Here is a 25,841-nt window from a genome sequence, read left to right as displayed (position 1 = left end):
AATTTCTTTTTTTTATTTCTTTTTCTTTCTCCTCTCACCTCAACCCACCACCACCTTCGCCGCAGCCAACACTGGCTACATTTTTTTTTTTTGCTTTCTCTTCTACGTCTCCTGCTGTTGCTATTGTCCGGCAGTGACAGTAGGAAAGGAGTCAGACTAGTGGCGGGGTGAGAAAGAGGAAAAAGGAGAAAAAAGAAAAGAAGAAACAAAGAATTAAAAAGAAAAAAAAGGAAAACAAAAACAAAAGAATAAAAAGTTTTACAGAGAGTTTGAGACAAACATCCCAAAAATTCATTCGTGAAACTGGGCCTCCCATTAGCAATTAGCCAATTACACGACGCATAGCCATAATTGAGAAAACACACAAGTGCAACTACCCTACATGTCACTCCCTGCACATGCAAATCTCAGCCGTTAAAATCATCAACTGACCAATCATCATCACCCTCTCAAACTGAAGAGCAGCTACCCTACATGTCGCTCCCTGCACATGCAAATCTCAGCCGTTAAAATCAATCCACGACTCAATCAACTGACCAATCATCATCATCCTCCCAAATTGAAGAGCACCACCATCTCTATTCTCCTCTTCTCGTCTCTCCTTCTCTCTCTGCGAAAATCATCGCAAGAGCGGACCGCCGGAGCCGACGATCTGTCAAACTCCGACCAAAACCCTACCTTTCTGTCTCCTCTCCCGAAATCTTCTCAATTTCTGCGAACTTTTAGTTAAGGGTTGGTCGGCTTTGTATAATTGAATTGTGTTTTTACTAGAGAAAGCAGTGAATTTTGGAGCTTTGAAGGCTCTAAGCTGACTCTGTGAGTCAAGCCTCCAAGTTCGCTCAGTCTGTTTCCTTCTGCGGTAATTGAAGTTTCAATTAAGCTATTTAAATTTTTGTGTAGTCCTGTTGTTTAAATAATTGATGTTGCTAAGAAGCTGTAGGGTTTGAGAATTTTTATTCTCCTTTTGGTTGAATTTGTGTACTTTTTTGGCGGAAAGGGTGTGGCGATGAATTACTTTGTTTTAATTTGGTGTATTTGATAGAATTTCATGGTAAGTTTAGTTGCTATTTGTTTAATGGATAATCGTCTTTCTTTGGGTGTAGTTTCCAATTTTTAGATTTTTTTTTATGACATGACAGACAAGTGTGTGCTGAGATACATTCAGCTTATGCATATATGTAGGCTGAATTTAATTCCAGTATTTGCGGTTGGCTGGACGAATAGTTGGGTGATTATTCAACCACTTTGATCTAGGGTTATTTGAAATAAAAAAGAATTAATTATAATTGCTACAGATTGGAAATGTTTTTGAGCTGCTTTCAATACAAAGTGTTGGAACAGTTAGATTATTGGTTTCTTCTCGATAATTACGGGGCCACTGGTACAAGTTGCAGAATGGTTTGAGGCGTTTGTAACAAGGTGGTGCAGTTGAGCCATGGGCAGTAGTGAGATGGACAAGTCCTCTAAGGAGGCAAAGGAAGCAAAGGAGTCAAAGACTCCTCCTCAGGTGAAATTATGTTTTCAGTTTCTAATTTCACCCAAGCTCACCTTTTCTTTTGAATTATTTGTGCATTCTTCTGGTGATGGCTTTTTAATTTTTTTTACTATGCTTTTTGTTATTTTTTTGGGGTACTTTCAGGAGCAGCCATCTGCTCCAAGTACTGGAACTCCAGACTGGTCTGGCTTTCAGGTGCACGTTTGTGGAAATACTCATCAACAGTCTCCTTGCTTGCCTTCAAATTTTTCTTCTATTTGATAGTGTATGGGTTTTTCAATGCAGGCATATTCACCTATGCCTCCGCATGGTTTCTTGGCATCAAGTCCCCAAGCGCATCCCTATATGTGGGGAGTTCAGGTACAAAATTTTCTTTGTTGTCTGATTCTGTTAGATCCTAATTTCACTGCATGTACAGAAAGGGGACTGCTTGTCTTGTTTGTCACTTTTTTTAATTACTTTTTGCACTTTGTTTGAAGTGAGAGAGTATATGTTAATGAAATCAAAGAAAGCACTAGATTAGGTTGGGGAATTGTCCCAATGCTTGTCATTGGTGACAGAAGTTAAATGGAACTTCTATTTTTACTAGAAGAATTTTTCTTTCTGTGTGATAGCTGCAACTGCTATTAACTATTGCCCCCAATATTTTGCAGCATCTTATGCCACCCTATGGTACTCCACCTCATCCATATGTAGCAATGTATCCCCCTGGTGGCATATATGCTCATCCATCCATTCCTCCGGTATCTTATGATTATTTTTGTTTAGTCAAATCTTTTTTTGATTCTTGTGATGCCTCTAAAAGTCATAAATCTTTCTTCTAAACTTAATTAGGGATCTTATCCATTCAGTCCATTTGCAATGGCTTCCCCGAATGGTGTGGCAGAAGCTTCTGTAAGTTGCCTTGACTAGTCATCTTTCCCCAAGGACTTATATTCTGGTCAAAAAACAATCTAATGATCACACTTGAAATTGTCTTCCTAAGGGTAACACTCCTGGAAACACGGAGGTGGATGGTAAGCCATCTGAAGGGAAAGAAAAACTTCCTATTAAAAGATCTAAGGGAAGCCTTGGAAGTCTGAACATGATTACTGGGAGGAACAATGAACCCGGTAAAACTGCTGGAGCATCGGCCAATGGTGCTTACTCTAAAAGGTACAGATATTGCATGCCTGTTCTTTTATTTATGTTTATTTATAGGAAACTACCTTGACTAGGGCGCTATGTAGGATTGCAATGTCATAAAGTGGCTTCAACAATTGAAAATAGAGAAGGAAAGAAACACTGCATTACTAAGTAATAGGCATAACTACATCTGCTTATCTTGTGTTTAGGCCAAACTACCAGTATGCCCTGCAGTTTCAAAGGAACAACTATTACCCCTCTCAACTTGATAGATGTGAGATGGTATTAAACTTTTTCTAATGGCAATAATATCCTAAATTACATAAGAAATAACAATGGAAATCTTAACCAGAAAATGGATAAAGTAACAAAATGAAGAATTGAAAATAGAGAAAAGAGAAGGAATTTTCTCCCTTACTCCAGTCAAACCTGGCCAAAGCTGCAAATGGCTACATTATTCGACGCATGCCAGGAAAGCTGTCAAAATAGTTGAAGCAAAGAAGCTGGGATTTGACAAGATTTTACCTCCTTGGCAGGAGTCCTCCTTTTTTGCTTCTAAGCCTATGGGTATTAGCAGCTGTTTCCCGCTGTTGTTCCCCTCCCAAGGGCAACTTCTTACATGTTACTGATCTGTCCACCCTTGAAACACTGCTTCCTGTATTCTGGAATTACTATATGACTTTTGATATATGTTGTCTTCTAATTTGTGTGCACAAAGTACATCCGCTTGTTTATAGCAGCCTTGGTTCCAAAAGTAGTTAGCTTGCTGTTGTTTAATAATGACACCATTGTAGCAACCAAGTTCAACTACCTTAGGTGGAAGTTTAAGGGCAAACCTGATTAAGGGTAAGGCATAAGTAGATGTTCCAGGGACAGCCATGAGTGGTAGTTCAAGGGACAGGCTTTGGTGGAAGTCCAATGATCAGCCACCATTGCAGCAGCTTTAGCGGACCACCTTTCCCACCAGTGTGTTAAATAAGGCTACCTGTGTTGCTTGAGTATTGCACTATAAATACATGTATAAGCTTCTTATAAATGCCTGCCATCCATGAAGAAATTCTAGGAAAGAAATCCTCTTATGCTTAGGTGCACAACCTAAGTTCTCTTCTTCCCTTCCCCGTTCCTCTTGTTTGTTGACTGGTCATACACTTTCTTCTTTTACACTACTTTTGTTGCTCTTTGATAGACGCAAGATATTTGCAAGGCTATGAAGCTTAAAATTAAAATGAAAAGATCGTATCTCTGTTCATCTTCCTTGTGTGTGGCTTGAATACGTGGTGTACTTTTTCTGGGAGGTTTAGTGGAAGGCAGATGGGCTTAGGAGTTTTTGAAGGTGGGCTTCAGAGAGGTTGAGAGGACAGTAGTTGTCTTTTGTTCTCAATTTAATTTTCGTTTATCTTTTATTTCTTTGAATAAATTGGGAATTGAGAAGGAAATGATATGTTTTAATCAAGAATGGATCTATCATCTTGGTTTACAATACATAGAAGTGGCAAATGAGCATCCCATTGATGTTTACATTACTACTGATTCCACACCCATCGAGGTAACCCTTTAACCAAATTGGCCTGCATTGACTATTGACCCTGTTTTGACATGACTAAAATCTATTTGTAACCCAAGGTTGTTGTGCAAATCGGGTAACTACGCATAAATTTTCTGTTATCGTCTTCCTATTTTTAACTGACAATCTTTTTGGATTTGCAGTGGCGAGAGTGCAAGTGATGGTTCAAGTGAAGGAAGTGATGCCAATTCTCAAAATGTAGGTGTCAATTACTTTAAAATTGTTTTGTATTATAGCTCTTAACAGATTTTTTTTTGCTCGTATGGTATTTCGACCTTCCCTTTCATACTTGAGATGAAATCTAGTGATCTTATGACCTTGGACCCTAATTTCTATATGCCCTGGGAGTATCATACTTGTCCTGCAGGTGATATGATTGATGGTTTCCTTTTCCTCCTTTATTGGGACACTTTTGATATATATTGAGTCAAAAGGTTTTTCATTTATACGGTATCATAAATATTTTAACCTCTTCCTCTTCTTTCCTAATTTTCCATGGAACTACATTTTGATGGAGTTGGTAGTTATGGTTGATGGAGTTCGTTTGTCAAGTGAATGAACTTCAAATTTAATACTTGTTGACTATGATCTCATCTGCTATCTGGAATCTTTACCTGCTAGGTTCTGATCAACCGTTTGAAACATATGTCAAGTAGGTACACCAAAAATACTCAAGTTTATTGATGGTTGAGTGCATCCTGTAGCGGATGAACTTCATTCTCTTGTCAGTTCGTTAACAATTCAATTCATATGAATGAGTTAATTCTTAAATAAGTAGATTGCTTTGGTATATCAAAATATTAGTTGGTAGCTGTGCTTAATTAGTGGTGGATAGATGCCATAATATGAATGGAAGCTATCTTGCTTGTTGATAACCACAATAACTTTCTTTTGAATATAGTATCTGCATTGAGATGCTGTTGAAATTTTTAGCAGTTGCTAGATTGTTTTTTGTAGTATGAACTCATTTTGGATTTGACTAGAGACACATTTGAAGGACAGTCAACCTAGAACTGATGGGAAAAAGCATTTATAATTGATCAAGTTAGAATATAACACAGAATTAGAGGTCAAGAAAACAAGAAACATGTTATTTCAGGTCTACTACTATTAGCTTGAATGCTTTTTTATAATGTTTCAGTTCTATTGTTATTTTGGTAATGGGTAGTTGGAACTTGTGAAGTGATTGGTAACGGGTAGTTGAAACAATTATTTGTTTTATATAAGACATGTTCATTGAAGAATTGCCAGCTGAGGTTGGTAGTTATGAATTAAAGTTAGTTCATTTGAAATGCAGTTTCTGTGAGTACCATGTTTTTCTTCAGATATGTCTTCTCTCTGAGATCTAATTAATTGTGGCTCTGGTTTATGGATTTGTGCTATTTGAATTGCAATTTTTTTAGTACTATGTTTTCTGTCAAATATGTTCTCTCTGAGGTCAAATTAATTGTGGCTCCAGTTTATTTATTTGTACCATATATGAGGTGTTGACATGTGCCAGGGCTTCAGTGCCCTAAGCCACTTCCTGTCTCAAGTTATGTTATTATTATGTCTGTGTCAAGCCACAATCAAATTATGCTTCTGACTTCTGAGGTACTTTATCCAACCATTACATGGACAATGGTGTCTTGTTTATGTGCATAGAATCATCATGATACTTTTGGTGCAAAATAGCTGGTAGTGAAGATGTACCATCTGTAGAAAAAATAGAAAATTTAGCAGCACTCCCTGAGGCTCAAAAGAGTTATACCTTGTCGTTGTGGTACTTGACCTCTCTCTCTACAGACCTTACAAACATTCTTATTGTTTACAATCATATTTGCTGTGTGTTGAATAACACTTTCTAGGAAGATATTTTGTGCTCACACACTTGGATTGCTGCTATGATTATTTGCTTTGTGAGGAAATTGAGAAGAAATGCATTCTGATGATTTGCTCGTATTCTGTTCTCATTTTTATGTTTATTTTCTGTAGGAGTCACAAATGAAGTCAGGACAGAGGCAAGATTCAGGTATGATTCTTGGAATGTTTCTGGATGTGCAGACAGTATCTTGGAACCCATTTTGTTGATGGTAAAAGTTATTGTGCCTTCAATACAGCCGAGACATCCCAGAATGGAAGTGCTGCTCATGGTTCACAGAATGGTGGACCCAACACACCTCATTCTATGGTGAACTCTGTGCCTATGGTGCCAATTTCGGCACCTGGGGCTCCTGGAGGTCTTTCTGGTCCCACCACTAATTTGAATATTGGAATGGACTACTGGGGATCTGCTGCTTCACCTACTGTTCCTGCAATGCGTGGGAAGGTGCCCACTGCACCAGTTGCAGGGGGAATGGTCACTGGTGGGAGGGATGGCGTTCAATCACAGCTTTGGATACAGGTATCTTTTTTTCGTCTAAATGATTCTTAGTTTCTTAAATTGTTGTCCTTTCTCTGTTTTTTCTTTCTGTGCTATGGGCAGTGTATGTGTTTGGTTCCCAAGTACAGTGTTGACCTTGAATGTGGTAATTTGTTATGTTTTTCGAGATCTTCCCTTGGGTTGTAAAATGAAGTCTTACTCATTTCTATCTTTGGTCTGGCAGTGAAGTTTATGGTTTTACGGTGGCCATTTAACTGTACAAGTTCAAAGTGTTTTGGTTTTACAAGAGAAAAGACTAAATGCTATGAGATTGCTGTCAGTGCTAGTAGGTGAAGCAGAATGGAAGTTGTAAGTTGCATTCACAAACTGGGGCTTTAGGTGGGTGTTTGAATGATTCTGGGGACAGAAGAAAAGACATAGAAGCTGAACCCATCAGTAGAATAAATGATAGGAAGAAAGAATATTGCTCAGTAGACTCTAATTATGTGCTTTGTTTTTAATACTTCTCCAAAGGTAATAGCTTGTTAAAATAGTATTCATTGTAAATGTGGTCAGGTTTTGCTCTTCTCTATGATAGGGAGGTTGTTACTGGTGGTGGTATGAGGACAAAGATGCCAAAATAAATGTTGAATTCTGTCTCCTGTAGCTGTTTGTGTCTGGATTCACTTTTGGAATTCTTGCAAGTTATTTGATTGTGCAATGTTTGCTATATTCTTGCTTATTGTGAGATTATTTATTTGCTAACTATAACTTTGTGTAAAAGCACAAAAGTTTCTTATGCCCGTGTTTCATCCGCTTCTTTTCCCTCCTTGGGTCAGGATGAAAGGGAGCTCAAAAGGCAGAGAAGAAAGCAGTCTAACAGAGAATCTGCTCGTCGTTCCAGGTTGCGCAAGCAGGTGAGAAGTACATTCTCTTCTTATTCAAAAATGTTTAGTTTGGTACTTGCTTAAACTTGTTATCCGTGGTTTTGTTCCTATGTACATTGATAGGCGGAATGTGATGAACTAGCACAGCGAGCTGACGCTTTGAAAGAAGAAAATGCCTCTCTTAGAGCAGAAGTGAATCGTATCAGGAGCGAGTATGATCAACTCCTGGCTCAAAATGCATCTCTGAAGGTATTTTCTTATACTTTGTGTAACAAATACATGGTTAGCGTGAAGTTGCCATTGGGACATGCATGCTGTGGTTCTCTCTCCCTTTTTAACCTAGCTTTGAATTTTTTAAGGAAATTTCCTTTTTCCTTCTCTTCTTTGTGGAGCTTGTGTAATTATTTTGGGTTGCGAGGAAGTGGGATTTTTGGATGGCTACGGCTTTTATGCGGATAATGATCGTGATCTTCTCTCTATGAAGATAATTTTTTCTTGAAAGTGTTGGAAATGTATCCATGTGGAGCATAGTTCTCTGGTCAAGGCATTTTTGGAAGCTCGCTGGTAAGAATGATAAGGAGCTTAAAACATTTCCGCAAGGAATTAGTACTTTCACCTTTAATGAACTCGTAATCAATATGATGAGTCAAGGGGTGAGGGTTATGTTCAGATTTGTGTAACTGTCAATGCTGTAGCTTTATTTATTTCGAACTTTTGGAACTAATGGTTCGGCATTTGCTTTCTTTCTGGAGTCATTTAAATAACAAAAGGTTTCTGAACTCTTGCAGGAGAGACTCGGTGAAGTCCCTGGGCCAGACGATCCAAGATCTAGTAGGAATGAGCAGCATGCGGGCAATGATGCCCAACATTCTGGGCAAGCAGAACCTCTGCAAAGAGGGCAATGAAGATTTTAGCTGCAAAATGATTTCTAGGGGCTTAACCTAACAACTTAGTAGGGCATAGTATGTAGTTTAAAATTCGTTGGAGCTGACCTTTGTAGTATTTTGTCTAATACCCTCCCCATCATATCTTGGGTCGGCCAATCTTTTATGGTCTGAGATTCCCATTGATGGCATCATGTAGAGCGAGCGGGTGATCCGTGTTGCACCCTTGTTCTGTGACAAGAGGTAGTATCCCCATTTATCTAAGATCCGTATGTACTAATTATGGTTGAGATGGATCGACGAATAAGCATAATGTATGGGATATGAGATTGCCTTTATATTAAAATTCTGGGCTTTTGCTTTTGTACATGATCTTCTCTCGTTGTTTTTTTTTGTTGTTTTTATGGTCATTTGTTTTCCTATCCATTTCTTGGAGCTTTGTTAACCTGTACAACTCGTTTGCTGCGCCCGGCCAATTTAATCAGCTAAATTGATTGCCGGTGCTCTCAGTTTTGATGGTTTACCTGAGAAGCTAAAGAACGCAGCAGTCTCAGGATCGTTGAGCTCATTGTACAATTTGAACCCACCGGAAAAAAAAGGAAGTGCAAAAAAATCGAGCGGTTACTAAACTATTGGTCGGATCAAGTTTTGGCTATCAAATAATTTTTCATCAGAAGTTGGTCACTAAACTAACTAATGAGTAATCTGTAATCATTGCATAGATTAATGGTATTAATCTATGAAATAAGCAAAGTACGTGGCATAGTTTAAGAGCGTTACATAGTTAGTATAGTGGTCAACTTGTGATAAAAAAGTTGTTTGATGGTCAAAACTTGGCTTGATTAATAGTTTAGTGACCGCTGAAATTTTTTATCCAAAACAGAAAGAAAGAAAGGAAGAAAAGAAAATCACTAATACTTCAGGCTTCTACAATATGTTTATATTTATTGTGTGTTAGTATCTACATAATACCGTGCAATTAAAACAGACAGTTATAGAAGCCCTTTGATCGGAGATGGTGACGGAGGAATCTCAATAGAAAGCGTGGGAAGAGGTGATGAAGTTCAGAAGTTGGTAAAGGAAGCGCGACGACTTCTGATGAGAGGCGAAAGAAAGGATGAAGTTCTCTTAGTTTTTGTGAGGGTAGTTTAGGTACTTTGAGCAAAATTGCTGTGTCAGAAATAGATTTGCACTTCCTCTTCCCAATATCACCAACCACGTATATATAAATTAGTATACACAAATTTTCTCTCTAGGTTTTCCACCAGCCCACAGATAAAGAAGAAGAGACTAGAATGGTCAAATACTAATATAAATCTTGAAATACGGGTTGTTTGGATTGATATTTTTTTTAAAAATAAAATTTTTAAATATAATGTTATAATAATATATAAATATAAATAATTTAAAAAATATCCCATTCATATAATTTATTAAATATTTTAAAAAATATTTATAATAAAAAAATTTTATATACACTATTATAATAAAAATACTTTAAAAAATAACTAATTTAAATGAATTATAATTTTTTTCCTTTTTTTTAGGTACTAAAAGAGATTGTTAAATTTAATAGTATTTATTAAGTTTTTCTTTAAAAATCACTAGTTTAGTTTGGGTGGGTGATAGAGAAGAGCTTTTAAAGTTTTTTTCCAATAAATTAAAGAATAAAAAGCCTTAAATATAAAAAGTTGGGCAGCATAAACAAGAAAGGGCAAAAATCTCCTTTTTTTTTTTTCGCCCCCTCTTCTGCTATGTCTGTTAACAGAAAAAAAATCTTTCCAACACTTTTTCTTTCTACTCATAAAAACTCTTCTAGTCTCTCCTCCTCCTTAAAATCTGAACACCAAAATATTTACCCAAAAATTGCAAAGAGACGGCGAAAATAATTCCGCCGGGAAGTTCCAGAGTAAATATGCAAATCTCCGGCGTATTTACCGACGCAGCGGTGGTTCTTCCGACCAGCGGTGGCTACAATTCCAAGCATTTCCACCCGTTCTCCGACTCACATAAGTCTTCACTGTCCCTTAGTATACCCAAAGTAATTTTTTTTTTACACTTCTATTTTCCCGTATTTTCATACCATCATTGAATTGCCTAAATTGTTATTGAGTCCACCTGAGGAGCTTATTGCAGTTAGTTTAATTTGGGGAAAGCTCTGTTAAAGTTTCTGAATCTCTATTAAAGATGGGAATTCTTTGTAGTTTAGGTGTAATAAGTAGGTGCCTTAGGGTAATTGGTTTGAAGGAATAAGCTTATATAAATACGGATTATGTGCATTTATGACCCTCAATTAAAATTTTTATACTAACACTGTATTAAAAATTTACTCTTTTTTGTTTAATCAAGAAAGAAAAATCATCTTTTTTTTAACAAAATAGGAGGAATTTGACTGCATCTTCATAATGGGATAAATAAAAAAATATTGACTTTCATAACAATTTTGCTTGTTTTATATCCCAACTGAGAATCAGGTACTTTATGTTGCTGTAATCTTTTAGATGACGATAAACTTCGAGTTTGATTTTGTGTGGATTTTATAACCAATTCTTTAAATTTTTACATCTCCCAAAGATTGATGTGAGATTTGTTTGATTATACTAGTGCATAGATATCATGCTCGTGGCGGATATGTTTTTGAGTTTCAGTAGTAGAGGATAACAGATTTCTCTATGCTGATGTTTTCTATATTGTTGTTGAACTTAAGACCATTTACAGTACAACTTGACTGCAGTTTGAATTGGCTAGCAATTGTCTCAAATGAGCATAATGTGGAAACGGCAAACTAAGTTTGCTCCAGTTCCTCCCTATAAAAAGGTCCAACATATGCACCCGAATTCTGTCATTTTTAGATAAGGGCTAGGTGTATTGGAAGTTGTTACCTCTTATATTGCAGCAGGCAGCAGTCAGCAGTCTAACTCAGCTCACTTTTGTGAGCACCGTAGAATGTTTGGTTGTAATAGATGTGAGCTTATGTTTTCTGGAGCTTTCTTATTCTATATTCGGCTAAGCTACTTTGGTCCTCCTAATGGAAGAATTGAATAGAATGAAGCTGAGTTTCTTGTTCTCTAACAGAAAACAATTGGGACCCTGGAAGTTAAAGATATTAGCCATACCGTGATAGGTATTAGAGAAGCTTTTCTGACTTTTATTTGCCATGGATACTAACTGCAACAAGCGGTTTACATGTATTATCTGGATGATTTTTGTTACAGCACTTAGCAAGGTGGAGTTTTGCATTTATATCTGTTCTCTAACATCTACATTCAAGTCTGCAAAACTTTCAGATGTAATGAATTCCTTGTCACAGGGCTGTCCTTCATATTCTTTTCGGGCGCTAGGAATTGGGTCAGACCAAAGAAAAGGAAGCTTTGCTGTAAGGGCATCTGAAAGTTTTTCTGGTGATTTGGTTCCAATTGCTCCTGTACAACTTGAGTCCCCAGTTGGTCAGTTTTTGGCCCAAATATTACAAAACCACCCACATCTACTCCCTGCAGCTATTGATCAACAACTTGAAAATCTTCAGAGCGAGAGAGATGCAGAAAACGAGAAAAATCCACCATCATCCCAAGATCTCCTCCTATATAAGTAAGCTATCTGACCATCTTAATATTCATGTTGCTAATTTTTACATGGTTTCTAATTCATGTACGTTTTTAGTTTGAAAATGTAGCCAATGAAGTCAACCAACTTGATTGAAGCTGAATTAGCAATGTTTACATGGATCACGTGACTTTAGTTGATCTACTTGTAATAGCTGGATATGGTAGCTTCTTCCACTGTGTAATTGGTTTTATATGGGAAGAACTGAAAATGGAAAGTAACCGTTAAAGATTCTTTGCTGTTGAGCTCTTCTTAGTAATCTGACGGGGAATTAAAGCAGGAGTTTGCATAACCATTCTCAAGGTTAGAAATTTTGGAATGGTAAGATTTGGCCAGGCTATGATGGAAGTCATGCAGGCCTGCCATCCAAATCAAGCACAGCGATAATAATGGAATGAAGTTATAAAGGACCTTTATTACGGAGCAACCTATCTCTTATGTCTGATAAGTGTTATCCATATGAATAGACTGTCAAATAACAATGGGAGCATATGGCTTCTGTCACAAGATCTTGTCCTATCAATTTTAGCCAATTCTACTAAAGATTAGAAAAGATCTGCCATTTATAACTGAATTGTTAACATTGGAATTGGAATTAAGCATCAACAGATCACATGTAAATGAGTGCTTGGGCTAAACTGTTAAGAGATCTGGTATTGAGCTTGGACTGTTGTTTTCTTGAAAGAGTAGGTCGCACAATTTGTATCCAATAGAAACTGATGATGTTTGTGTGATGGATATTTCTTTTTGCTTAGCATCTAAGTCTATTTAATTCAAAATTCATCTTCTTGTTCTTCTGCATATACTTATTTGCCCCTAACTTTTGTTTAAACTTGATTATTGCATCAATATTCATGGGGCAGTTACAGTCATTATCTACATTTACGCTGCTGATATGTATATCCAGTGGAAGCTTTACAATTTTGACATATGTGCATGCTAAATTCCAGGAGAATAGCTGAAGTAAAGGATAAAGAAAGGCGGAAGGCTGTGGAGGACATAATCTACTGCCTGGTTGTTCACAAATTTGTAGACAATAAAATTTCCATGATACCAAAAATAACTTCTACTTCTGATCCTGCTGGAAGGGTGGACTTTTGGCCAAACCAAGAACAGAAGCTGGAATCTGTGCACTCTCCTGAAGCATTTGAAATGATACTTAGTCACCTATCTCTTGTATTAGGAGAGAGGGTAGTAGGTCCCTTAGACACAATTGTGCAGATTAGCAAAATTAGACTTGGAAAGCTTTATGCTGCTTCTATCATGTATGGTTATTTTCTCAGAAGAGTTGATGAGAGGTATCAACTTGAGAGATCAATGAACACCCTCCCTGAAAAGCCAAACAAGGGGCAGCCGTTTTTCCGAGGGCCAACACCGGGAAAGCAACTATGGGCCCCAGAGTCATTGATACAGATCCCACCTGACGATGCTGATGATGGTGAACCAATGGATTTAGGTGGTGATGGTAAATCATATAGGTTGAGATCCTATGTGATGTATTTGGATGCAGAAACACTTCAGAGATATGCAACTATTAGGTCCAAAGAAGCAGTTTCTTTAATTGAAAAGCAAACACAGGCATTATTTGGAAGGCCCGATATTAGGATTGCTGAAGATGGTTCCCTTGATGCATCCAGGGATGAAGTTACCTCGTTGACATTCTCTGGATTGACAATGCTGGTACTGGAGGCAGTTGCATTCGGGTCATTTTTATGGGATGCTGAAGGCTATGCTGAATCTAAGTACCATTTCTTTAAGATATAAAGGTACTATTAGTTTTGCTCTTTTTGCTCAAGGATAGTTGTATATTTTTATGGTTGTAGTTGTAGCCTTGTGAGTACCCGACTTTTATGAGAAAAACCAGTATATCTTTACCAACCTAAAATAACATGTGTTCATCTAAGTCCTTGTGAATTGCCCAAGCTTCTAAGCTTTTGTCTGGTGTACATTATCTCCATTCTTGGAGCTTAATTGTCTCAAGAATTGGCTGATGAATAAAATGTAATGCGGACCAAATGGTTCAGAACTCCACAAGCTGGTATTTCCAGGATAGCCTACAATAATGAGATAAGTAGATTCTAAACAGTTCAATCCCGCCTGAACCATTTTCAAGGCTTACTCAGTACAATTTAATGATTAAAGATTAAAGAATATTGAGGATGGAAATGGTGATACGTTTTCCTAAACCGAGCGGTATATTCTTGACATGATTTCAAGGTGAGATACTGAAATAAGGACTAATCATCACTTCAACATATCAAGCAGGGCAACCTGCAGGTAAGATTCTATTAGAGCATGAGCTTTTCGAATGGGACCAAAGCTTATTTAAGATTCTATAAGAGCATGAGCCTTTTGAATGGGAACAAAGCTATTTCCATGATGTAATCTGAATTGTTTACATCTGTTTCCTTTGTTTTGTTGTTTTCTTTTAATCCATCTACTGAGAATTTTCGTTTCTGTCAAATGCCCACAAAAATTTGCTTCGCTTTTCTCAGTATGAGTTCCAAATAATGCAAGACGAAATTAATCTCTGTCATGGTCCCAAGAGTTGGTGCATCATGAATGTACATGCATTATTGTTCACTTGCTCTGGACACCAGATACCATAAACATTTTCCAGTTTCTGTTGAAGCCATGAAGAAGTAGACTGACTTCATAAAGCCATTATGGGAGACATGTATTGGATCTCATCATGCCTAAGTTGAACATTTCCTCCCTCCCATCATTTCGGATAGTGGCATCATTCAACCACATGGACTAATTGGCCAAAAATGAGTAAGGTTTCGTCGTGCAGAAAAAACCATTTGCAAGAAAAAACCATATGCAGAAAAAAACCGTATCTCTTGGTTGGACAAATGACACAAGCACAGGAGTGGTGGTTTTGGTAGTTTGATTATAAGGTTTTGATGGTGTCACATCAGTAGATCTTTTTGCATTTGTACTAGAAACCCTGAAACTTTGCTGACTGGTTCAGTTTATGACAAATCTTACTAAACAGCTGTGATGCCAAGTTTTGTCTGTGTTAGGACTGAACGTTGTCTTGCTAAACAGTACTTAGGCCATTTCTGGAACTTAATTCCATGCAGAACTTTGTGACCTTGTGTGACAAGTTCTACATGGAATTGCTTAAAATGTTTTAATCAAATTATTAGCTGTATTCAACTTAGAAACTTGCTACCTTAAAAATGTTTTGAGGTTTCCACAATAGGATGAAGTGTTCACTCCATGGAAGTTGCTCAGATACTTGAGCTTCTATTTCAGTTATAAGAAAGTTTCATTTCAGTTCATCTGGTTTGCAGAAAGGAAAATGCCTTATCCTTTTTTTTTACTATCACTTATTGTTTGGAGTAAATTTTGTATAGAAATTAAATGTCACTTAATTAATTAAGATATTTTATTTTTTATTATCAAATGCGTTAGATTATATTAAAATCTGAACTCATTATTAAATTTAAGTGCTGAATTTGATTATCAAACATGCTTGAGTCGATTTGAATTGTAAAAAACGTACAACTATAGAAGATTCAGATTCTGAATGGAGTGACTCGAGAAATTATTAATTAGCCCGAAAGATGATAGTCTAGATTGGTTTGTTCAACAGAACAAAGAAAAAGATTTGGTTCTTGTGTTTCTTTGAAAAAAAGAAAAAGGTCTTTCTGAGGTATCATGTTTTAGTCTTTTGAAAGCCTATCATGTTATCATTATCAAGATCAAATACTTATCAGGAAGCTAAAGAATAAATGGCTCCACGTAATCCATTTCTCGTTATCTGTTCAGTATATGGAGACCTGAGAGACAAGCCAAAATCGGGAGGAGGCGTTAAATTTGAAGAAGCTGCCTTTATTCTCGGACGCATTTCTCCCTGGAATGAATATAAACTTCCTCAATTTCTTTAAATGCGCTTTTACAGTTCACATGCCAAAATTTTCCATTTTTCCAGTTCGTGCCATTCTTAGTTAAAATCCCTCTATGCCATTTCTTTTCCCCACAACAAAACCAAAAAAAAAAAAAATTGAAAATAGCTTTGTATGCTCTAAAGTTTGAGGAAATTTTATATACACTAACAGTGTTTAATACGCTGTCACCGTTAAATGTATGATACATGAGCAAAATTTGTATTTTAAATTTAAATTTATATGAATTATAATGAAACTAATGGTGATAGTGTATATATTATCAGTGTATAAAAGATTAATCCGTAAAGTTTGAAGATAGCCTTGTATGCTCTAAAGTTTGACTAAATTTTATATATACTGACATTATATATTATCACCGTTAGATGTATGACATATGAACAAAGTTTACATTTCAAATTTAAATTTATATAAATTGTCATGCATTTAATAGCGAAGGTATATATATTGTCCGTGTACAAAAGATTGATCCCTAAAATTTCCAAAATCAGTCTCACATGAGAAATTTAGGACACATTCACATCCTAAATTGATGTTGCATGATGATGATTAGTCCAAATTGAATAATGATGGGAGATTGAAGAGGACGCGTAATTAATAAACGTCCATCGTAATCTTCCATCTCCACATGCAATTGTCTATATATATACATCACCATAATTCTCATATTGATGTTGCATGATGATGATTAGTCCAAATTGAATAACGATGATGTTGATAGAAGCATCTAATCCATGCTTTTGCAAATTGGAAGCATTGTGGGGTTCATAATAATACAACCAAGTTCCATTTAAGCATGAATTAAAGCAGCAATTTGCTTTCAATGCATCTAATTTTAGTGAATGAGTCAAAACCACGATTTTCAATCTTCAATTTTGGGAGTATTACATCTCATCCACCTGCCACCACCATAATTTGCTGTCTGTTTTATCTTAAGTAGCGATTGAACAATGAAGTTAACTTTCTTTATTTACACACCTCGCTTCGTTTTATTGGTCATAATTATACTCATTGTACCGACACAAATATTGACATCTCAATAGACAGATTCTTGTGAATTAGTTCGTACTTCTTTCATCATTCGTTTACTTTATGCTCTTTTCTTCTTCTTCTTTTTTTTTCTAGTTTAACAAAGATTATGTGTGTTATAAGGAGGAAGTAAGAAAAAAAGGAGGGATTGAGAGTCGAATAAATAATTTCAGAGACAGCTAATTAATATTTTATCAGGCAAATTAAGTTTTGGAGATCTTTCGTCTTCTTCGTAATACAATACAATGTAGCGTATGTAAAATAAAATTATGTAAAACCCTCAAAACCTGCAAATATCACAATTTTGGCCGTGGCATCACTTGCTATAAGGAACTCCATCCCTAAAGTGGGAGCTGCATGAATCACGTAGAAAAATTTTGGCCACCCTATACATAAAAAAAGTACTCAAAGGGCCACATTGTCCATGCACAATCCAAAACAAAGGGACCCTATATTTTCTCTCCTTTCCTCTCCACTCTCCACTCTCAAAGCAAAGTTGTTTTCATTCCCACACAAACAAACACACACGTATAAATAAAAGTTCCGCAAACTAATAAAGGCAGAGAGGAATTGTGATTATAGAGGAGAGAGAGAGACAGAGAAATCAATAAGGAAAAAACAGAAAACCCAAAAAAAAAAAAGAAAAAAAAAGAGAAGAGAAGATGGAGTATCATATTCATCCTTGTGCTTCAAGAAGAATCTCTCTCCTCCCTTTAGCTCTCTGCCTAGTATTATCCATCACAATCACCACCACTGTCTCAGCTTTCAACCGCACCACTATCAGATTTGATGAAGGCTATACCCCTCTCTTCAGTGACTTTAATATCGACCGATCACCCGATGACAAGACCGTCCGCCTCCTCCTCAACCGCTTGTCAGGTCACCCCAACAAAAATTACTTTTAATTCGTTTTTTGCATGGTCAAATATTGATATGCATCTTTTCAAGGATTTTATTTGTTATGATCTTATTAAGGTGACTAATGATATATGGGTTTTTTTTTTAATTCAGGTTCTGGGATTATATCATCTGATTATTACAATCATGGTTTCTTTAGCGCCAGAATCAAGATGCCAGCGAATTACTCAGCAGGCATTGTTGTTGCATTTTACGTAAGTTTCAGTCGTATATTATTACCTTTATATCACTTTATTGTAATTCATACTGATATGCAAAAACCTATGCATGGGATTTTTTTTTTTTTTAATTCCTTGTTTTTGGGTGGTAGGGGATGTTAAGGAAAAGTTCTTTGTAGCCCTATAATTTGATGTTTTCATGGTACAAAGCCTATGATTCTAGGCTCTACCTGATGCTGAACGTGCAAATTGTAGCCCTATAATTTGATGTTTTCATGGTACAAAGCCTATGATTCTAGGCTCTACCTGATGCTGAACGTGCAAATTGTCTTGAAAATTTGATGTTGTTTAAGGTACCTACCCAATAATTCTAGGCTCTAGACCATGCTGGACTAGGTACAAGAATGACTTGTGATCATGAAAAAGACTTCATTAATTCCAAAGTACAAACATATTACCCTGCAGGCATATGAAAATTTCTGCAATCATAACATCATTCTTCTTGTAATAGAGGATTTTCAGCCTAATTCATTTCATGGTTCTCAAAAATTTTTTTTGGTAGAGTTTAAATCCTTTCTGTGATCAAATTCCGTGGAAGGTTGATTCTCCCTGTTTGTTTGCTTAGACATCGAACATCGACACATGGGAGAAGAACTACGACGAATTGGATTTCGAGTTTCTGGGCAATGTTAATGACCGGCCATGGAGGTTTCAAACCAATATGTATGGCGGTGGAAGCGTATCCCGTGGGAGGGAAGAGAGGTACAGATTGTGGTTTGATCCAAGCAAGGAGTCTCATCAGTACAGCATTTTTTGGTCCCCCAAAAACATCATGTAAGCATCATAAGTCATATTATTAGCTTTAATTTTCATCATTATGTCATTCTCCTTCTTTTTCTAGTAAATTTTTGAGTACATATGAAATCTTAACGTGGTATGCTTGCCTGGGTTTTGCACTCATTTTTTCTGGCCTAACACAAAAGAGAAAGAGAAAGAGAGAAAGGACAAGAAGATTAATTAACTCAACAAAAAAAGAAAAGATAAGAAGCTTTATTACGTATCTATCATGAACCTTAAAGCCTAAAGGCAAGTGTTTCAATCTGCCGGCAAAAGCACATTCGCCAAAAAACTGAATGGAATTCTAAACTTTGATTGACGAAATTATTTTGGTCTTCTTTACTTATTTTAAAATCTAGCTACATTTGTTAGACATAATTATCAAGGATGTGACATTTGGAGATCTATGGTTGCCTAATGTTGAGCAAAATTTTGTACTAAATATTTTTTCATTTTTGAGATGTTCTAGATAGAACTCATAGTCGAACTAAACTACTTCGTACTTGGGGAAAAATATATTTATATAGGTGCTCAATCGAGTTTGACTAGGTTAAAGTTCATTGGCTTTGATTAGGAGAAAATTGAAATTTATGTAAAATATTGAAGTTGCTCAAGATCGACTTGAGCTCAACTCAATTTGGCTTGAAAAACAAATAAGCCAAATTTAAACTAAATTTTAAAATCTGTCAATATGAACAAATAAATTAAAACACTAGAGTATTTAGCTTTATTACAGTGCGCCCATAACCTGCCTAGTTCTAGTGCATGCTATGTAGATTAGGTATGCCCTTAAAATGCTTCCGCAAATTGTTATGTAGTCGTCACAGTTATAGATTTATTACACCTTTGCTTCTCCATTTGTTCTGAAGAAATGTATGGAAAGAAATGATTAGTAAAAGAACTCTTGACTTGTAGTTCAATGTAAGATCCCTAATTTAAGAAAGAAAATTTGATTTTGTATGGAGACCAGATGATAGAGGACCACCTCTAAAGGAAATCAAGTGTACTTCTTGGCTGTAAAGAAGAATAGAAAGCGTGCAGGGAAGTCTGTGAATAATCATATATTTGTAACGAAAAAAATGTAGGCCGTAAAAGATTGAAAGGGATAGTTGCCCCAACTTTTCTAAATCAGGTATTGTCCCCAGAACTGTACGAGCTTTGATTTTCATAAGTTGATGAAATAGTACAGCATAGATTTATCGCTTTCCTCAATTTCTGTGCCGTTTTTTTTTTTGTAGATTGCTTCAGAACCAATTTCTGGCAAAAAATTTGGCAGTATTTTGTGAGTTCATCCGATCTGAAAACTTTCTTTTCTTAAGCTGCATGTTTCTTCAACCCGAGATGGTTGAGAGACCATCACTGAAGAAAGAAAAGTTGCTTGAAGAGGACCTAAAATGATCAACTTTAAGCGGAAGTAGGAACCAAAAAGACAAAAGCACATGTCATATGAGCTTAGTTAATGGACTGCTTGATTTAAGTGCCTTTGGTTGCTATTCTTGTGCATTAGTTTCTTGAGCATTTCCCTTTACCAATTATTAAGTTTTTGTTTTCATAGGATGATATTAGCAGAGGGATACGAGGGATTAGGTTCGTTGTGATTATAGTGTATATAATAAAAAAAGAAATTAAGGCAAACTGACAAAAGAGTGAGTAATATATAGTGCACATTTTTCTAACTTGAATATCCAACTTTTGTGTAAAAGTGCACATAAACGGAAGGAAGCAAGATTACTGGAGTTATCCAATAGACTACCTTTGTAATTACCCAGTCATTTTCTCCATTTTTTCCTTTTCCTTCCCTTTCCAAAGAAGATAGCATTAGTATTTCTCTCACTTTTTGTGTCATGTCCTTTTCCAAACAAAGTAGATACACATGACTCTTCTTTCATTTGCTGTCCTTTATTTCCTTGGCTTCCCTTGGGATCTTACTTTCTGATTTCTTGTCCTTCATGCAACAAAAAAATAAGATTGGTAGAGCATGAGATGAATGAGGGAAAGGAAACAATAGCTATTAGAAACATGAAATTGCTAGAGATCGATTACTTAGATAGATGGCTGAATGAATCATTTCAACGATCTATATTTACATTTTTTACATTATTAAATGAATCAGGCAACTCTAGTCATAGTTCCACTGAGTCTTTGGAATTCAAACACAGGATTCTAACATGAAAATATGTTTGTAAATGTTACTTATCTTGTCTAGATACTCGAGTTTTTAACATTTTCTTGGTAAATTGTTCAGATTTTACGTTGACGATATACCGATAAGGGAAGTTATACACCATCCGGACTTGGGGGGAGATTATCCATCCAAGCCAATGTCCCTGTATGCCACAATCTGGGATGCCTCCTCATGGGCTACAAATGGTGGCAAAGCAAAAGTAAACTACGAATATGAACCGTTTGCTGCTGAATTCAAAGACCTTGTTCTTGAAGGCTGTAGAGTTGATCCCATTGAGCAAATCTCATCCACCAATTGCACTGATAGAATTGCTAGACTCATTGCTCAAGAATATGCAACGATTAAGCCCGAGGGTCGGAAGGCAATGAAATGGTTTCGAGAAAGATACATGTATTATTCTTACTGTTACGATAACTTAAGGTACAAAGTTCCCCCACCAGAATGTGTCATAGTTCCAACTGAGAAGGAGAGGTTCAGGGACACCGGAAGACTCCGTGAAAAGATGAGGTTTGGTGGCAGCCAGAAGAGGATCCGCCGTGGCCGGAGCTCAAGACGGAGGAGCAGGAAACCGGCTGCTTCAGGTTCTGGCAAGGAGGTGGCTGCTGCTGCTGCTATGTGATTTGTGTAGTGTACAATATGTGAGATGTTACAGTACCATGTTGGTTTGAGAATTTGAGCCATGTGGTTTTGTGAATTATTCATGATGTGGGAAATTGTATATTTATGTACCTGTATAAATTCAACACGATATAAATTAACTTAATTAAGGGATTTGGCTTTGTAGTTAACATTTTGGTTCATAAGTACAAAATATTGCAGATATTTTGGGAATTAGCTTCTTTTTTTTTTTGACAAAATCCATTATCCATATAACTAGCAAAACTCTACCAGTACCTTAAATAAGGCCCAAAAATATGCTGATAGTGGGACTATTAAATGTTTTGAGCATCAACTCCATTTTCAGTTCAGGTTGAGTGGTTAGACTCTTAGCTCTAGGAACCAGATTTCAGTCACTAATCACAACATGCATAGAAAAGATTTATCCTTACACATAATCTGCCCAAGACTGATAAAAAAATTTTCCCCTTCAAACAATTGAGGGATTATCAACTAGGCCTCATTTTCGTACGAGTTTACTCTAACATTGATGAAGGAAGAAGAGATTATTGGCCTATCCCAAGAGGCCAGAGATATGAAAGCCAACACATACTTCTAGGGCATGGCTCAATGAAATTATACCAGGACAATTCCCAGTTATAACTCTCGTCCATTTTATTTCAGGTTTCAGAATGCACTGTTTTGACTTTTTCTGCTTTTTTTTTTTTAAATGTTTTATCCCCAAGAATAGATCATAGTCATTTGTTTTCTTTTCTTTTTTCCTGTTAGGTATTGTAGTCATCTCATCTTTCTTTACATTTGGATATAAAATGATGTAGGGGTATTCTTTTTTTTTTTTTCTTTTTCCCTTTTGCGGTCCTATGGAAGGCCAGAGGCTGATGTTGAGATACTCTAAGACCAGGAAATTCATTTAACTAAATGAAAGCCTTGGTTTTATAATGAATTAAATTCTCCCAAGATTTACACTAGCAGAAATATTAGTTCCTGGTGGTTATAACATTCACTGAGTCTCTCTCGAATTTGTGTAACTTAGAATTAAGCCTTTTGAAATGACAACATCAAGATCTTTTGTAGTTTCTATAAGTAAAAAATATTATTCAGTAGTATATTTCTTCCAATAAAAAAAAAGAAGAAAGGACAATGCAAACAGGCTTGTGACTAAGTTAAAATCTTCTGCTAAAATCCTAACTAGATTGGCTTAACAAAAGGGGTATATGGTAGTAGCCCATTGTGCTCCTGCGATGTGGTATGTGAAATGTCAGTTCATAGCGTAGGAGGGAATGGAAAAGGAACTGCTACTACCATATGTCAGAACACAAATTTGTGACATATTTGTATGTTGGATCAAGAGAAATGGCTTCAGCTGTGTTTGAGGTTCTCAGTTTTTTACCCAAAAGAGAAAAAAGGGGGGGAGGGGGGAGGAAGATAAATGTCTTCAAGAAGCAACACAATGTGGCTTTCCTTGAGGTTTAATATGTCCCTATCATTTTGGTCTACAAAAGAGTTTGACAAATTAACATTTAGGACATAATAAAACTTAGTGATTGAATGTGCTCTGCACTAGCGAAATCAATCCTCGAAACAGTACTGAAGGGTTTGACAGATTTGTCTTTTTTTCATGCAGAAAATTAGAAGAATATCGGATGGAATATATATGATCATTGGAATTGTGTAGATACAACTAAATATGGTTGATTGTATTTGTAGAGATATCCATGTCTTTTTAAAATGAGACGTACCTATTCACAAATCTATAACTTGTATGAATAAACAACATAACCGACTAGCCTTCACGCATAGTTGCAGCTAGTTATTTTGAATGTTCTCCAGCATCTCATAGTATATAAATCCTCTCAATGCTACTACCGCAATAGACCATCTCAAACTTCTCGAGTAACTTGAGTCTCATGACAATAATATATCCGGATCAGTTTGCTAACTAAAGATTAATCTAGCAGTAAAAGAATTCTCAATGCTTTCAAAAGATGGAAAATCTGAAGTCTCTTCATTAAAATCTAGTTCACTGCCATTTCAAAGGACAATTTGGCAATGCCCCATAATGTCTTTTCTGAAAGGTGTAATAGTCTTCCTACATTCTCGTTTTGCAGATCAAGAAAATGCAGATTATAGACTTTTATTGTGTGTAAAAGTATTTGAGAATCAAGATAGTGAAATCGTCAAACCAACAATTATAGAAGAAGAAAATACTGTGATCATGCATGCTATATATGTTGAGTAAAAATACATAAATTGTCATAAATGTTATACATGGTTGAATTTCTGCACAGAAGAAATGGATATATCTACTTTCACAAAAGTCTTCAGAGCAGATATGGAAATGGTAAAAGCCTCTTTCATTTCAGAATCCAAAAGTTTTTCATTTGTTCAAGCCATCGAGGCATCAATTCGGTGGTTCATGCAATCTTAGAAGTTCTTGACTTTTTAGGGCAGGATTGAATGAGAAATGGATGGCAAATCTCATGGAAAACTGGTGCAAAAGGGTGGCTATTGTGCATGGGACAATGCAATATCTGTTGTAAATTCTTCTGATTTTCTCAAAAGATTTCCTCATTAGAATATGCTGGCTGTCATATCCTAAATGCATGGTTCCAGACTGAAGGAAATTGTAAAACACAAAAACAAAAAAAAAAAATTATTGTTATTGATGACTGAATCATGCGTTAATTATCTATACCAGTCAATGCTTTATCTTTATATGGAATGAGCCATGTCTAGTTTTTCTTTCATCAACTCAGTCAATTTAGAGAGAGAGGGCCAAAAAAAAAAAAAAAAAAGGAAAAGAAGACCTCTTCAAAAACTTCAATAATGTTCCAATAAGCAGAAAATAACACACTTTTTATAGTTATTTGGCGTGAGAAGATGCAAGCCATATTAGGGAAAGAAAAGAATAAAACCTTATTCTTTTGCAGTTAATTATGTATCACAAGGCAGATACAAAAAATTATCTTGTGCAGTTTGCTATTGTAAACGTGTTCAGTAAAAAAAATATTTAAAAAAATAAAAAATTGTAAAAGGGAAAAAAATGTGTGTGTATTGCTACAGTTTTGCTGCAAGTGCACTAATTATGAAACCATAGTATATCAAGAAATCAATTAAGTATCTAAGGGTATTTGATGTTAACTAATACAAGATATGGATAAAATGTCCAAGACCATTTCAATTTTTCCAATCTTTAATGACTGATTATGGAGTAGGTTTCTTCAACTACCAAAGACAACCTAAAGCACCAAATATCAGCAGTTGACAGACTGCAAAACCAGAAAATTCAGACGTCAATTGCATGAAAATTCCAAAGTGATAAAAGTTGGTAGGATATTGAAATATTGAGCATGATAAGTTGACATATAACCACCCACCCTGCTCCAAGAAACTTGTAAAAATTTGGTGGTTCAAATAAAAATTGTTCCAGCTGGAAGTTGGTTTACTTCGTTAGATTTTATGATACCTAAATCAGCTCTAGCATTATGACTGTTACAGGAATCCGAGTTCTAGAAACAGCTTTTGATACTGCACCTTAACCAACCTCCTTGCACAAGAAATTTTTACTAGCTTGCATGAAGGTTCAAGCGGCTATGTGGACGGGCGGTAAGAACATCAGATGAACAAGTCCAACTTGGTGAGTGGGAATTTGTGGACAAATTCAGAACTGGACTTTGTTGGGACAAAGTCAAGTGGGGGTTTTTGGACAGATTCAGAACTGGACTTTGTTGGATTAGGGGCAAGAATGTAATTGTATCGCTATGGTTTACATGATGTTGAATATATGACTGTAAACAAGTCGAGTCGAATCGAGTTTTGATCTAATCGAATCGAATTTCGACGAACTCTCAATGTAAAGATCAAACTGGAGCTCGACTCAAATTTGAATAGAGTTGAGTTTGAATTTTAGCCTAAAAAAATAATTATTTTATTTTTTTAAGATATATATGTAATTTCACTATTAAAATAAAAAATATATAAATAAAATCAAATCGACTCGCAAACTAACAAGTTCAACATCATTGAACTTGAGCTCGACTTGATCGATATTGATCGAGTTCGACTCAAACTCGATATTTGACCGAGTTCAAGTTGAGATGCTCTTGCGTGCAGCTCTAGTTGAACACACTATTGTAATTCATTTGTTTAGCATTGTAAACTATTTTTAACAGGAGCTTTTAGAGGCTCCGGAACTTAGAGGCTAAGGTTGAAACTCCAGAAATCTAAAGCCAATCATAGCCAGCATTGTAAACTTTTTTTTGAAAGTAAATTATTAAATTTAA

General features: G+C 36.0%; 3 protein-coding genes across 5 annotated transcripts; all 3 read left to right on the top strand.

The window, feature by feature from the left end:
* The first annotated feature begins 538 nt into the window (after positions 1-538).
* On the top strand, positions 539-8,665 carry LOC113706945 (bZIP transcription factor 16). 3 transcript variants are annotated; one of them, XM_027229035.2, is made up of 13 exons: positions 539-859; positions 1,395-1,507; positions 1,640-1,690; positions 1,781-1,855; positions 2,149-2,238; positions 2,330-2,389; positions 2,481-2,650; positions 4,328-4,382; positions 6,159-6,195; positions 6,284-6,567; positions 7,365-7,442; positions 7,536-7,661; positions 8,201-8,665. In XM_027229035.2, the coding sequence occupies exons 2-13, from the start codon at positions 1,436-1,438 to the stop codon at positions 8,315-8,317; spliced, it is 1,215 nt and encodes a 404-aa protein (XP_027084836.1). In that variant the 5' UTR covers positions 539-859; positions 1,395-1,435; the 3' UTR covers positions 8,318-8,665. The 3 variants fall into 3 exon arrangements, with proteins under 3 accessions (XP_027084836.1, XP_027084838.1, XP_027084837.1); XM_027229037.2 differs by having other exon boundaries at positions 580-859; positions 1,646-1,690; XM_027229036.2 differs by having other exon boundaries at positions 720-859; positions 1,342-1,507.
* A 1,377-nt stretch (positions 8,666-10,042) lies between these two features.
* LOC113705357 (UV-B-induced protein At3g17800, chloroplastic-like) lies at positions 10,043-13,802 on the top strand. The gene is made up of 3 exons (XM_027227187.2): positions 10,043-10,337; positions 11,607-11,884; positions 12,850-13,802. Exons 1-3 carry the CDS (start codon positions 10,212-10,214, stop codon positions 13,661-13,663), a joined length of 1,218 nt encoding a protein of 405 aa, XP_027082988.2. The 5' UTR covers positions 10,043-10,211; the 3' UTR covers positions 13,664-13,802.
* A 3,498-nt stretch (positions 13,803-17,300) lies between these two features.
* Positions 17,301-21,728, top strand: LOC113706524 (probable xyloglucan endotransglucosylase/hydrolase protein 30). The gene is made up of 4 exons (XM_027228447.2): positions 17,301-17,721; positions 17,854-17,954; positions 18,544-18,752; positions 21,001-21,728. The coding sequence occupies exons 1-4, from the start codon at positions 17,505-17,507 to the stop codon at positions 21,557-21,559; spliced, it is 1,086 nt and encodes a 361-aa protein (XP_027084248.2). The 5' UTR covers positions 17,301-17,504; the 3' UTR covers positions 21,560-21,728.
* The last annotated feature ends 4,113 nt before the right edge of the window (positions 21,729-25,841 follow it).

This window comes from Coffea arabica, chromosome 8c, assembly GCF_036785885.1.
Source record: "Coffea arabica cultivar ET-39 chromosome 8c, Coffea Arabica ET-39 HiFi, whole genome shotgun sequence".
Taxonomy (NCBI): Eukaryota; Viridiplantae; Streptophyta; class Magnoliopsida; order Gentianales; family Rubiaceae; genus Coffea; species Coffea arabica.
This window is presented reverse-complemented; position numbering and strand designations above follow the sequence as displayed.

What these genes read in the sequence shown, in the direction of transcription:
- LOC113706524 (XM_027228447.2), top strand. Translation starts at nt 17,505, where the DNA reads ATGGAGTATCATATTCATCCTTGTGCTTCAAGAAGAATCTCTCTCCTC. An exon ending in CCTCCTCAACCGCTTGTCAG is followed by an intron (nt 17,722 to 17,853) that starts GTCACCCCAACA and finishes TTTTTAATTCAG; the next exon opens with GTTCTGGGATTATATCATCT. An exon ending in GCATTGTTGTTGCATTTTAC is followed by an intron (nt 17,955 to 18,543) that starts GTAAGTTTCAGT and finishes TTGTTTGCTTAG; the next exon opens with ACATCGAACATCGACACATG.
- LOC113705357 (XM_027227187.2), top strand. Translation starts at nt 10,212, where the DNA reads ATGCAAATCTCCGGCGTATTTACCGACGCAGCGGTGGTTCTTCCGACC. An exon ending in TGTCCCTTAGTATACCCAAA is followed by an intron (nt 10,338 to 11,606) that starts GTAATTTTTTTT and finishes TCCTTGTCACAG; the next exon opens with GGCTGTCCTTCATATTCTTT. An exon ending in CAAGATCTCCTCCTATATAA is followed by an intron (nt 11,885 to 12,849) that starts GTAAGCTATCTG and finishes GCTAAATTCCAG; the next exon opens with GAGAATAGCTGAAGTAAAGG.
- LOC113706945 (XM_027229035.2), top strand. Translation starts at nt 1,436, where the DNA reads ATGGGCAGTAGTGAGATGGACAAGTCCTCTAAGGAGGCAAAGGAAGCA. An exon ending in ATGGTGTGGCAGAAGCTTCT is followed by an intron (nt 2,390 to 2,480) that starts GTAAGTTGCCTT and finishes TGTCTTCCTAAG; the next exon opens with GGTAACACTCCTGGAAACAC. An exon ending in AATCACAGCTTTGGATACAG is followed by an intron (nt 6,568 to 7,364) that starts GTATCTTTTTTT and finishes TCCTTGGGTCAG; the next exon opens with GATGAAAGGGAGCTCAAAAG.